The following is a 14,638-nucleotide window of genomic DNA, read 5'->3' as shown; positions in this document are numbered from 1 at the left end:
TACGGTAAGTGTGGATGGCACATAATTGCACAAGTCTGACTCAAATAGAAATTGGATTTGGCACGTTGAAGGCTACCACTGACCTCAAGAAGAAATCCATCTTTAATATTGATAATGAACATGGTCAGCAGGAAACGCTAAGCATCATTGTACACAATTCTAGAAAGTTTATAATAACATTTGAGTTTCCCCATGAACAATTCCTGTTTCTGTGTCACATATTACTTTTAGTGTCCATGTAGTAAATAATATTTTTAATTGAAACTAATGAGACACTCAGGTGCTCCACAGCCTCATCACACCAGAAGCAGGCAGCCACACGCATATTCCAAGCATCCAACAAAAACCTCAAAAGCCAGGTGACCATTTCAGAAAAGTTTAATGTGCATTTAAAAAATAACAACTGAGGCACATCCTTAGAAGCAACTTCACCGTAGAAACCCTCTAGTTCAGACATAACCTTGCTCATTATTAAAGGTAATTCATAACCAGAACGAAGAGCGAGTGGATCAGTCACAGCCTAGACCCATCCTGGGCTCCCCATTCATGCTGTTTGGTTGCATCTATTAAGGTTTAACTCTGCCCAAAAGAAAGGCGGCAACTGCAGGTGAGGAAATGGAGGCACCACTAAGACGATCGGCTAGATTATCTGCTAAGCCTGCCCCCACCCACCTAAACAGAGTCAAAGCCCCCAAAAGAAGCACCTGATAAAGAAAAAGGAGCAAATGATGAGAGAGGACTGAAAGGCAGCCAAAGGGAAGAAAGGAGCAAAGGAAAAAGATGAATCTAAGCAAGAAGATGCTAAGGAAGATGATGCTGAAGTGTCTGACGACAAGCCGAATTCTGAGTAACAAATTTAGCCCCCTTCATTTCCATCATTTGGTATTCGTACCTCCATACTGTATTGGTAAAGAGAGGAATGTTTCTCTCAACTCTTTTATAAATGCAGGTTTTCTTAGCATGGATTTAATTATGGAACATCTCCATGTCAGTTACTTGTATCTTAAACCAACGGGAAAACAAACAAAACCATTGTTTTGTGATTGTCGCAGTTTGTATGGTACCTGGAAAGAATGAGTGGTGGCTTCCTACTGACTTCTGTCACTATATAATCCCTTTTGTTTCGTAGGTCATACAAGACTTCAAATTTCCACCCTTTGTATGTGCTGAATGGTTTCTTAAAGTAGGGCAGTCTAAAAATGATTATGATAATAATGCCACAAAATAATTGCATCAGACATTCCGATGGTTCTGTGGGTTGCTTTTATAAAGAAGCTGGGATATTTCCAGGAAAAATCATAAGGAACTAGAAACCTTGTATCCCAAATGTAGTTCTATTTTGCCACATTTTACAGAATAATAAAGAATGTAAAAAAAGGGGGGGAGGAGACTAGAACCAAGAGGAAATATAGTTCTAGTTACATAGTACCTTTGACATGATTTAAACTTTGAGTCCCTTAGCTGGCTTTCCTTGTGACCTAAAGTCTATTCCACATCATTACACTATTGCCTTTAAAGAGGGAGGGAGGAAAAGTACCTTTCACCTTACATCCAACAGTTGTTCCAACCACACCATTTTTCTATGGTCATTTAAGGATGTGAATCCTGAACTGTCCTGCTCCAGCTTCAGGATGGATTTGCTGTTGGCGACATGCGAGTTTCCAATTCTATGTTTTAATATCAGTCCACAAAAATGTGCAGCTAATAGTGTACAGCTGTTAAGACCAGGAATGGCCAGGTGCTGCTATAATTAGGGGCAGTGTGAACATTCAAATGAGAGAGTGTAAAAAATAAAAAGGCAACAAAACTAGCATGGAACATCTTAGACCTGCACAAATGCTATCAAGTCAGAGTGCCATAATTTTTTCCCCTGCATACTGTGAACAAAATGAAGAAATCTTACAGAATGTTAACAATTTGCAGCTACCTGACATAAGCTTTCAGAAAACTAAGGAGGAAAAGAACAACACAACCTCAAAAGAGAAAAATAAAAATGTAGCATTTTACATGGAATTGCTTTGCCTAAAAGTGAAGCTTTTATGCCATATTATAGGCAAACTCGGCCTTCCAGATGTTTTAGGACTACAATTCCCATCATCCCTGACCACTGGTCCTGTTTGCTAGGGATGACGGGAGTTGTAGTCCCAAAACATCTGGAGGGCCGAGTTTGCCTATGCCTGCCATATTAAGACAATGGACGTGTGTCCGGAACAGGACTTCATGCACATTTTCTCCTTTTATATTTCTGACACAGAACGCGATCTCAGTCTTGCGACCAAGAAAAACAGCAGGAGATGCTCCAGATTTGAAAACAATACAAGTGTATCCCCACCACGGCCCAATTCTTTATAGAAAGATGGGCGTAATCCAGATATGGTAACACAAGTGGTACTGTTTGGTTACCTCTCAGCAAGAAAAACATCCATTTAGAATTCATATTAAGGATGTCTCTGAAGAAGCCTTGTGTAGGCAGCTGTTAAGAGTGCTTTGTAGAGCTTCAATATAATTGCCTTAGTAGCAATGACCTTTACTGACACCCCACTTTGCCCCACTAACTTACAGATTATGAGACTCGCATAATACTTTTTCAAATCCCCATTGAGCTCACATGCCTAAGGTGCCTGGTGGTTAGCTGCCAAGCCTCATGCTCTCTCTGAGGGCAGTTTCATGCTCCAGTACAGGCAGGAACATGTCAGTCTTACAGCCAGCTCTGCATCTCCTCTTCATACCTCTGTGGATCAATGAAAGGCTTGTCAATGGACCGGATCATCAGCTCTCCACAATACACACATTCAGCTGCCACAATATCATCAATGTCAGCTTTCATCTGCTCACGGCTTAACTGTCCCTTTCCTTGGCTAGAAGTATCGGTGTCCTTAGGCCGGTGGTGGGATTTGGAGGGCTGGCTTGTGGCCGAGAGCTTCTTTTGAAGGTCTTCCAGTTTAGCCTGCTTGTAGGCAGGCAAGTTTGGATAAACTGCCTGCAGAAGGCAATCGTAGTGGAACATGTGCCCACAAAGGAAGAGGTAGAAGGGGCGGTTCAGGAGCGGGAAGTCACATGCCGCACATTTCTCCTGGGGTTCCACAGAGCCATATTTGTTCCTCATTTCCTGAATGTCTTCCCGGATCCTTTTGGCACTCTGTGTGGCTTCCTCCATCTCCGTCTTCAACTCCTCTATGTGCTTGTTGTAGGCCTCTAGAGAGTTGCAGATGGCTTCCTTGAAGTGATCGATGGTGACAAAGTCTGGAAAGAACGGCAGGACATCTTCAATCTTCAGCAGGTTGCAGCTGGAAAGGCAGGCCATGGCCTTCTTGACATCCTTCTCTTCCTGGACAACATGTCGCGCGATCTTCAGCCAAAGCTTCTTCCTCAGCTCCTCATCGTCTTCAGGGAGGTCTGCACAGGACTTTGCCATATCTACATCCACCTGGGAAGAACAAAGCAAAAAGGAAGGAAAGAAAGATGAGGAACTAGTCACCATTTACCCCTCTCTCCTGTCACTAAATACACAGTTGGCAAAGGAAAGACACTGGTAAGAGGAACCAGACATAGTTACATAAAAATAAAGGTAACAAGAGGAAGATGATGTGTCGCATCTCCCCCAACCAAATCTTGATGTTGTTTTCGGTTGCTGCTTTCAGTGGTCAGGGATCATTTTGAAAACTCATCTATCCAGAGTTGAAACAAGACAGAAAAATTCAAAAGGAGTTGCATTTCCCCATGGGACACACTTTTTGCTCTTAACCAACATGGCTGGGGAAGCCCAACCAGATGGGCAAGGTATAAATAATTTTAAAAGTTGTTATTATTATTATTATTATTATTATTATTATTATTATTATTATTAATATTAACACAGAGAGAATTAATAATGTAGAAGACCATTTGGATGCTCTCCTTACAAAACGGAGGTTACTGGATGCTTTCATTAATTGCCCGTGAGAACAAGAGTCATATGGCACCTTAAAGAGGAACATGTTGATGAATTCATATTTCAAACGCTTGTCTGAAAGACAGTGAAGACAGGGGTGGTTCCTGCTGAGCCTCTACTGGCAGGGAGTTTCACAGGGCAGGACCTGCCATGCTAAGGGCTCAGTCCCTAATAAAGGCTGACTGAACCTTAGGGGCATGGGGAACCACAAGAAGTGCCTCATATACACATGGCCAGGAGAGGGAATTCTAAGCAGTGAAGTCAGAGGGAAACGAAATGGAAGAAGTACAGACAGTGGGTTATATCAAACTCATGTCTCTCCACGGATGAAAGGCTTGGAGTCTTCCACCAGGGGAACACAGATCAAGGTGATCAAAATGCCAGGTGCTGGGACAGATAACCATAAGCTTCTTGTGAGTTTCCCCCCAAACAACTGCTAGCTGCTGCTAAAAAGAACACCCAACCAAGCCAGCAATGCAATTATTCCCTTAGACAACGCTGTACTAACAGACTCTTGCTTTCCAGACAATGAATACAACAACAGTGTTTCCCAGGTCTTCTGTCTACACCAAAACTTCCACAATCCTTTCAAGCCTTAAAATAAATCTAATGCGTTTTCAAGTGCATAAATGAACAGGGTCATTGTTCCCCTACCTGCAAAGCGAGATCCACAGCTTCCTCGTACATCTCCATAACTTTGTACACGTGGACACAAGCCCGGTGGTGGCCGTGTTCTGCACAGAGCCGAAGTGCGTACTTCAGGTCATAGTGGATGTTGTCGGCATAGGTTCCAGCGCGTTCCAGATACGACAACAGCGAGTCAGGGCGACACAGAGCATAGAGCGACAAGAGGTAATTGTGAATGGCCTGCTGAGTCTCCTTCAGTTCACTCACACAGAACTCCATGTATCGAATGGCTTCGTTGATCTGCTCGGTGCTCCCACTCTGGCTGTAGTTGACAAGGGCAGGGATGAGGTTCTTGGCATCCAGCTTCTTCCCCATTTCGATCCAAGCATCCACCAGCTTCTTGGGGATGTGCTGGATCAAGACTGGAGAAAACTTGTAGAAGAGAACGTCATCCCTGATTTTGGACAGGACTTCCAGCGCTTCGTTGTAATTCTCATGTTGGCAGTAATGGGCTATCACCCGTTCGTAGTCGTGCATTATGACGGCAAAGTACACCATGTGTTCCGTGTCCCCATGGCTCGCCAGCAGCTCGTGAATGGTTGCTCGGTTGTTGAACAGGCAGTCTTTGTTTTTGGGGCTGCCCAAGAAGCTGCGGAACTTGTCCCGGGTCTTCTCGTAGAGGTCCCGTTTGGATGCGTCTGCTTCCAGGACTCCAAGGCGGTTTAAGTACAGCTCCGTCAGCCACGTGGTCAGCAGGGTTGTCTGAGTCTTTTCCGAAGGCTTCAAGCCAGCCAGTTTCTTAATCAGAAACTCCATCAGCGCCTCTTCCTGCTTGGCTTCGATAAATTTAAGCGCAATCTCCTCAAAGTAATTTTGAGTCAATGCGTAACACTTTGCACTATCCAGGTATCTCTTGTTCTGGAAGCAATATTCGGCCTCCTTGGCCAGCACAATATCCAAGCACTCGGGCCGGTCCTTGCAGTACTCTTTAGCCAGATCAAACTTGTTGATGTTCGTATACATCTTCCACACGTCACGGGACTCTCGCTGCACGTTGTATCGAAACACGGCCTTTTCTGTGTGGATCCAGATTTGGCCAAACGCGGGGTCTTTGATCATACGCTTCAGCGAGCCAAACTTTTCCAAGAACACATCCTGGAAGACAACTTGCCCATTCAGGGTACACACAGCCTTCACTCTGTCGGGAAACAGCAGCAGAAAATGAAACTGCGTGAGCACTATATTCATGGGTTTGTTGGCTACCGCGTCTACGTCAGATGGATATTCCCAGACCTGCTCATCGCTAAGAATAGAGTCGGGACGTCCGTAGTCCAGCGATCCGTACAGGACACCGTTGCCCATCATCCAAGCAAAAGCACTGGGGGTGGAGCGAAGCTTAGGAGTATAAAATGCAATTTCGCTGTAGCCAAGGCTAGCTGGAAACTCGCGGAAGCCAGGCAGGTGATCTGCAGGCATGCTAAATATCGCTCCAAAGGCTTGCTGTTCAGATCCCTCTGGAATCTTGCCAACAAACTGGAAAAGCCTCTTACGAGTAGTGGCAATGATAAAGCACTTCCCATCAATTCCTCGTTCTATCTCGAGGCAGCAGACTGGGGCAGGTCCTGCCTCCTCTTCTAGGTTATAGATCTGGCGGAAATACTGGTCAGGGTTAGTGCCGAAGAGACTGCCTTCACTGACCGAGACCTCAGCCTCGTATATCTGGCCTTGGGATGTTCCCACCAAAATGGGGCCCGTGTTCATCTCCGAGCCAAGGAACTTGTTCCAGCCCACACTTTCAATCAAATGACCTTTCCAGCGTGACAGGATCCGCACCTTCTGAGCACTTCGGTTCAAATAGAGGCACTCACTGGTGTTCAGGGCAATGATAAGGTGAGAACCTGTAGTAAAAAAGGGACACCGCAACAAAGATGAAAACAGAGGATCATAGCAAAATACCTCTCCTTAGACACATCTTCTGGTGCCTAAAGTTTTCAGAAGGTTCTAGAAATAGATTTGACAAGCACAAAATATTCAACTCCCCTCCTCCACATCATATTTGTCTTATCATTAAATACCTAGCATAACACTATAACATTATCTGTCATACACATTTAGACAGGAAGGCCATTAAAAATCCTGATTATTCTTCAGGAATCTCCTACTTGCCTTCATTGTTTCCATCCAAATGAGAACACTCATAACCATGCATAAATGTGATTTAGAATTTGGCTTCTTTGGTGTCAGTAGATGTCAAATTTGCTACAATTTTGTATATTTTTTAAACCCTTACTAAGATATCAGCTAACACATTACTTTACCTTATTTCAGTTAACAGAAACACATTCTTCAACATTACCAGCTTCACTCAAAGATCAGTTTATTTTGAGAAGACAGAAACCATACAAGCTGCAGTGCCGCTGTGATAAATCTTAAGATAATGACATGTGGACATCCAGGTCTGAATATCATCACTGTGCTATGACCACATTTAATCAGCAAAAAGTGTACTGAAGGAATACCCTTACAGGATGGTCTGACCAAAAATATAGGTAAAAGAAGAAAGAATAACAGAGGCTACTGCAAATGTGTTTTTTCACATGAATGTGCACTTTACAAAAAATTCCGTAAGGGAGAAAAATATATTTTGTTAATACTCTATATGGAGTGAACTAGGGATGGCTTTTCTAGACAGAAACATTTATATTGCATGCAAACAAACAAACAAACAAACAAACCCCGTAACATAATGTTTGTGGCATTTACTGAAGATGCCAGAGCACTTTGCACCTCCTCTTCTTGCCTCACCTGTGTGGTCCAAAAAGAGCTTGTGAACTCTGGCTTCATCCTTTCGTCCAAGCTCTACCTGGTTAGGCTCATCTGCCTTGGCCAGGTCAAGCCTACATAAAAGGGGAAAGAAAGCAAATGGTTTAAAATCAGGGGGCGGGATTGGGTGGGACTAGCAGAAACTTTGCTGCTGGGCAGAATTATCATTCAGGCTGGGATTTGGGACTGGAACAGCCTCAGTTGCCCTGACTGATGTTCTGTTCCTGATGTCCCCATCTAGATGTTAATTATGCTGGATCTCTCAACAGCTTCTGTTATCAACAACCATGGTATATTATGAGACTGCCTCTGTGAGATGGGAGCATTGTGCTGTTGTGGTTCTCTTCCTACCTACAGCATGAGTTCCAGAAGATGGCACTGGGCAACTTCTGATCTGCCCTGCTGCCATTACTCTGTGAGGTACTGCGGGGTTCTATGCTGTCCTCCATGCTATCTAACATCTGTATAAAGTTGCTGGGAGAGCAAATATTTGGGAGTTAGGTGTCATTGGTATGCTGACAACACTCAGATCTTTTTCTCCAAGTCACTTGAGTCAGGTGAAGGGGCTGGGCCACTCTCTGGTCAACATAATGGGCTCAATGAGGGCCAGTTAAATAAAACTGAATCCCAGTATGTCACAAGTTGTGTAAAGTAGTGGGTCCAGACCCTGAGGTTGTCATATGAGGCCCTTAGCCATGTGCCTCTGAGGGTGGTGACAAGAAAAAGGACCTTCTCAGTTATGGACCCCATTTTGTGGAATGTGGAAAGTCCACCAAACACAGACATCGACATCATTTTGGCACTAGATAAAGACTCTCCTCTTCTCCCAGACACCTGACTGTTAACATCCTTAGGTTTTGATGGACATTTAAGGGATTTACTTTGTGCCAATTATGATACATGTATTTTCCTTGGGGTTGTGTGGGTCGCTTTTAGAATTGTACTGACACAGTTGTGGGTTGACTTTATCTCTGCTTTCAATTCATGTATATTTTTATATTGTTTGTAATTTTATGTTGGGATTTTTTTTTTAGTAGAAAGTGTCTAATAAATTGATTAATAATAGGAGGGAAGAATTCAGCATCATGTTCTTCTTTCATCCTTCCCACACCCTATGAAATTTCAAACAGGATAACAAAGGACTGCACATACCTAAAAATGATGTCTTTTCCAAGACTCATACACAGCTGGTTTGAAGAGACAACCAGGCTATTAATCTTTTCAGGGGGGTTGAAATCAATCCGCTGTTTGTTAAAAATTGGGGTCTCTTTTTCTAGGCGAGCATTCACATACCCTTAAAAAAAAGGAAAGAGTTAGGTTTTTTAAAATTGAAATCAAACTGCAGCACAATCCTGTGTATAAACCCTCAACTGCCATGCACTTACTAGACATGGAAAAGTGATCCAATTACATACACTGCATTTATTGAAAACAGTTAACTGTCCTTTGTGCCAAATGAAATAAAGAGAAACATTAATTTATTCCTGTTGAGGCATGTGCAGAGTGCCCATCCTCATGCCAGCAGAGTGGGCCAGAAGAACAGAGAAACACCAAAGAGCTCTAGGAAGAGTCAGTTGCTTTATATAATCCATGAATAAACCAGAAAAGAATGACCAGCACACAATAATGCAAACAGGTTTGCAAAATGTATGCACTGAAAATAAAATTAAACATCATGCAAGGGGTACTTCTAGGACTACGGTGAAACTGTGAAGCTCCCTTGTTATTTTTACAGTTATTTAAGTAATCTTGATATATTTATTGTATTGGAATGTGGTTGTTTGATATGTTATTTTAATTGCTTTTTTGCTATGTTATGAAATGCCTGCTTTGTTAATATGAAATTGTTTTTCTTAGTATGTGTTTGAAATGCATCCATTTATTTGTTGTAAGCCACTTTGAGCATGGTTGGGTTTTTTTTGGCAAAGTGGCATACAAGTAAAATGAATGAATGAATAAAAAATGCATACAAAAGCAGACTGCGGAGAAGGTTAAACAAAGACTATTATAAGAATCTCAGTGTTAAAAGATATTAATCTGGAAATATTGAGAATAAAGATGCAACTTGTTTCCAAGCAGACATGCACAGCCTTGTGCTGTAACATTATAATCTCTCAATCAATCTACAGCTACCATACATAAAAGATGATGACTCAAAGTGGAAATGAATCTAATGTGCTTTCCAAAATATATATCCCTTTCCTTCTGGTTCACTTTCCATTTTAAAAGTGTTCCGTTAAATGCAGGAAGTTACAACACACACGCTAATGACAGCTGCAAACAATTTCACTAAACACATTTAACCACATTTGTTAGGGCTTTCATCTCACTAGTTTCCGCAAACGATAGTTGACAGCAAATTGCACTGGCCAATACAGAAAGATGCAGAATCTTCATTCATACAAATATTCAAGGATGTTATTTTACTACACAGATACACAGCCTTCTGCTTGGGAAACTTAAAAATGTGTAGTTTCAAGAACTTTTGAAACCTTTCCAAGGTAAATATGTCTCTTTTCAAGATCAAGGAGAAAAGCATAGTTTTCCACTGAACTGGAAAATAGTGTGACATCCTCATAGAACAACACATAAATGGAGCCATTTTTTTCTCATCCACAAACAGATAGTATCAAAGCTTTTGGACCACATCTGTCCTTCAAAGACACCCATTTTTCCTAGACTCACATTTATTGTAAGACTGCAGAACACCAGAAAACCCTTTAAACAAGATCTGCCCATATCACCTCAGGGTGGATGACAAAAATGGGATGAGCAGTTGCGGGTCCCTTCCCAAGTTAATTAATATCAGATTCACTGGAAGCAAATGTGGGGGCGGAGAACCCTGATGCCAAAGGAATTTATATAAGCAGCAATACAAGCCTGGGAAAATGTTCACAAGTAACATGTACTTGGAAGAACTGACACGGACTAAAGCAAATGTTCCAGATCATCCAGCTTCATTCTTTGCAGCATTGACCTATGCTGTTCCACTTGCCTCAGTTCTTCCCAAAGAGTTCCTTTACTATATTCTGGGATGGGAAAGTTCCATTAGCACTGAACTGAAACACAGAACGGCACTATGGCAGCTGTCTTCTATATTTTGACCCTGCTTTAAGGTTACCCTCAAATCACAACCTGTGTTAAAATAGGACGGCATCTAGATAACCGCAGATTCCGTTTGCTTTTCATTCAAATGGGAGTGACACAAAAAATAAAAATTGTATGACAGAGTATAACAAGAGGTCAGCTGTGGGCTCCTTTTTTCAACTATCATTTCTGTTCTGTTGAGACTCTCCGTAGGAGACCATCTCTTCCCCCACAGATCTACCTGTGGGTTGCAACCAGCACAGAAGATGCTGTTGTACATCCTAGCACACAGTGACACAGGACTGAATTTCTACCCCAGTAGCATCTTCTAGACTATGAAATTCCAGATATAAACATCTTCAAATGCCTTCGGACAGCAAGAATAGGACGTTCATGGTACTGCTTACCAATTACTTCTGCTTCATTTTTGTGTGGTGGCACACAAACATAATTATTTCAAAGTTCTAATCATGTTTTAGATTTGCTGTAAACCTCTCTGAGGCCCCTACTCAGGTAGGAGAATGGGATATAAACATTTTGAAGAGATAAATTGCCTCCATTGTGAACTGAGAAAGAAGCAGAAGCGGTGGGGTTTTGATCTGAGAGGAACAAACAGGAGGGAAGGCAGGAAAATGTTTTGCCACACCGGCGAGGGATCCAGAAGAATTAGAATTCTGATCGCTCAATAGAGCCTATGGCTGCTTACTCGGGAAAGAGCGGCCTTAAAAGCGAAGGGCGCATGGGCGTATCCAGTATTTTTGTTGGAGGGCAGGCCTTTAGTTGGGGGGGAGGCAGAACCACAGTTTGCTATGCATTTTTATTTATTTTTGAGGGGATAGCAGCTGCCCCTCCCTGCCCCCCCCCCTTGGCTACGCCCATGGAAGGGGGCATTGGGAGAATGTGCATTCAACTCCTAGCAGAGAGGAGGAGGCAGAAAGAGCCGAAAGACACGCTGCTTGAAAGAAGAGACTCAAGTGCACTAATGAATGGATTCTGCTTCCCGTCCTCCTACCCGTGTGCGGGATGCCCAGGCTGGCGCGGTTCTGCTGCGAGGAAGCCGAGTGCGAAAGCGAGTCCACGTACTGGTCCAGAATGGAAGCCATGGCTGCTCCAGCCTGCCCGGAAAGCTCTTCCAAGCCGCCGCCGCAGCACCTCCTTGGCTCCGGTCCCCAGAGACCGCCAAGAGGCTCGGCTCGGCCCTCTCCTTCTCTCCCACCACCGCCTCCTCCTGCTCCGATCAGCTGACGAGACCCGCGAGCGCAGGCTGCGCTTCCTGTTTCCGGGTCGAAATCCCGACCATAGAGAAGGGAGCGCAGGCAAGAGAGTTCAGTGGGCAGCTTCTCTTGCGTCGCCCGACTTTCTAGGCGCAGGAGGGGAGGGCTTAGGACAGTTGTGTGTGTTTTTAGAAAGAGTAATAAATCCAGAAAAAATATGAAATGTTCTCCCTATGCATGAGGGCCTGTGTTTGACGCGGAGTGAACGTTTAGCTTTACTACTATTATTATTACCAATTAAATTTCTGTACTACCCTTCATCCGAGGATCACAGGGTAGTTTTGCAATATAAAAAAACATTAAAAGGGCTGGCAGGAGGTTATTAAATCGCGGTAATGTGTTTCTAGGCGCACAAACTTGGACCTTTTTGCAATCGTTCGGTGGATTTTTAAAATTATTTATTTAAACACACACACATTGAGATTGATATATATATATATATATATATATCAATCACTTAACTACAAAAGTCTCTTGTGTAGTTTACAAAGATGCAGTACAAAAAATAAAAATCAGTTAAACTGTGCAATCAAATTTGAAAAGTTCTGCAATACTGAACACACAGCACTTGGTTGATGCAAGCTGGGCATCAGAGCCACAGGGACAGCTAACAGTGGCTCCCTGAAGACTTCAGTGATCGGGCATGAATACAAGGGATTGGACGTCCTTGAAGTATGCTGGAGCCAAATTGTTAAGTGCCTTATAAATGCATGCAAGAACCTTGAACTGGTAGCATGTGGGCAGTCAGTGCAGACCCCTGAGCTCTGGAGTAATGTGCTGGTGATAGTCCGTCTGCAGTGTTTTCCACGTAGCCCCACATAGAGCACATTGCCGTAATTGAGTCTTGAGGTTACCAATACATGACCACCCCTGTCAAAGAATAGCTATTGTTGATGTACCAGATGTTGCTGGTACTGTAATAGGCACTCCTAACTCCTGAGGCCACCTGAGTTTCCAGGGACAGGTGGATCCAGGAGCACCATCAGACTCCAAGCCTGTACTTGAGGGAGTGCACCCCACCCAGAACAGGGAGCTAGCTAATTTCCCGAACATAGGAACTACCAACCTACAGTGCTTCCATCTTCCTAGGGTATTGGCGCTCATCCAGTCTGTTAAGTTGTGGGTGAACATATCAGACGACACAGCAATTCTTCAAACAGCCCTTGTTTATTCACAGGCCAGAACTGAACTGAAGGGTTCAGCTAGCCTGCTTATATAGAGCTCCACTACAATGCAACAGTAACCATTTTCTGTAACTATCCAATCACTGAACGTCATTTTCAATCCCTTATTTACATATGTGGACCTAAATGGCTACTCAGAGACAAGCCCTGCTGAGCTCAGCTGAACTTGTTTCAATCCTATATCCACTTACCTGGGACTAAGCTTTATTTAAATCAATTCATTGAAAGGAATTAATTGAATTTCTGGATACATGTGTAGGATTGTGTTGTTTACATTGGTAGAAGCAGCTAGGGAACATCCTCCTGGTTTCTTTTTAAAACTTTTTATCAAATAAGAAGGCCCAGTACTAAACTCCTTTTAAAAGCCTATTTGTAACATTATTATTTTTCCATGGACTGAAATTAGCCGCTGGGGAAAGTCGGTACTTGAAAGCCCAGCTGGCTCCAGTGCTCCCAAGAGGGGCTTGAGAACAAGACAAGTAAGCTGGTACTAAGCGCCTGAGGGGAGAAAGAAGCAGCTCTCTTTCCACAGGGTGATTAAAATGCTTTACTGTATCTTCTTTCATACTCACAGAGCACAGCGTATGAACAGCTTTGTCTGTGGCACATCTGTAGATGAATAATATGTTCAGCATCACTCTGAGCTGGATGAAAACATTTTGCTGCCTGAGACAGTGCAGCAGCTGCCCCACCCCTCCAGTTTTGACTCCTGAAATCCCACAAGTGTGGCTTCCCCTTCCTTGGCAGTAGGGGGGGAAATGCTAACAATTTGCTGCTCCAAAATCAGCTGCCTCACTGTCAGCTTCAAACGGAGGTGCTGTGGGTGAGGAAATCAACTGATCTGGATGGAGTGATCTGGTGCTGGACCCACACACCTATCCAAAGCACCAAATTGTTGGTTGGGGATCCTTCTGGAATTGGAGCTGCCTGGAAGCCCACATGGGGGCAGATAAGAGTGCTTTCCCCCCAACTTCAGTTAGCGTGACAGCTACAATCTTGGGAAAACAGACCTAGCCTCAGTCATGGATGTGGTAGCTGCATCCATGCTGGCCTACTGTAATGCACTCTTAGTGGGGCCGACTTTGAAGACTACTCAGCAACATCAGCTCATACAAAATAGGGCTGCTTGAGCCCTTCTTGGGGTGAGACGGTTCAACCACATCACACAGCTCCGATATCAGTTGCACTAGTTGCCAGTGTGTTTCCAGGGCCAATTCAAAGTGCTGGTTCTGACATTTAAGTCCATAAATAGTTTGAGTCCAGGTTATTAAAATGGACTTTGGAAGCCTAACTTGTGTGTCAACCTTTAAGATTAATTTAGATTTGTGGCTACTAGAGGTAGGGTCTTCTCAGTGGTGGTGCTGTCAGTTTGTATTTCTTAGTGAGAAAGTCTTGATCTGATGTGTAGAGATCTTTCCTCTTCTAATTAATTCAAGAGGGTTCTGGAAGCTTCTCTGTGTGAAAGAAACAAGCAGAAGGTTCATGATGTTTGGGTTATTCCTTCAGAGAAGCTGAGTACAGCTGATTGGTTCTGCCTTCTTTTCAGTCACGTTGACCATAAAAGTAAGGCCAGAAGGAGCCTGGGTTTCACATTCTCTTTCTATCTTTTTCCTTCTGGTGTGGTGTTCTGTACATAGTATGCTTAGTGTTAAGGTTTTGACTTATTATAAGTTATTGTAAGTTTCAGTTAAGTCTGCTGCAACTGGACTTCT

The 14,638-nt window shown here is 43.3% G+C and overlaps 1 protein-coding gene across 1 annotated transcript; it reads right to left on the bottom strand.

The window, feature by feature from the left end:
• Positions 1 to 360: 360 nt before the first annotated feature.
• On the bottom strand, positions 361 to 11,756 carry VPS18 (VPS18 core subunit of CORVET and HOPS complexes). The gene is made up of 5 exons (XM_083513154.1): positions 11,481 to 11,756; positions 8,534 to 8,675; positions 7,364 to 7,455; positions 4,586 to 6,456; positions 361 to 3,427 (listed from the first exon to the last, which is right to left on the bottom strand). Exons 1-5 carry the CDS (start codon positions 11,569 to 11,571, stop codon positions 2,699 to 2,701), a joined length of 2,925 nt encoding a protein of 974 aa, XP_083369280.1. The 5' UTR covers positions 11,572 to 11,756; the 3' UTR covers positions 361 to 2,698.
• Positions 11,757 to 14,638: the final 2,882 nt, after the last annotated feature.

This window comes from Podarcis liolepis (genome assembly GCF_965112155.1).
Source record: "Podarcis liolepis genome assembly, chromosome: 1".
Classification (NCBI taxonomy): Eukaryota; Metazoa; Chordata; class Lepidosauria; order Squamata; family Lacertidae; genus Podarcis; species Podarcis liolepis.
The sequence above is the reverse complement of the archived record's forward strand: the minus strand, read 5'-3'. Positions and strand labels throughout refer to the sequence as shown.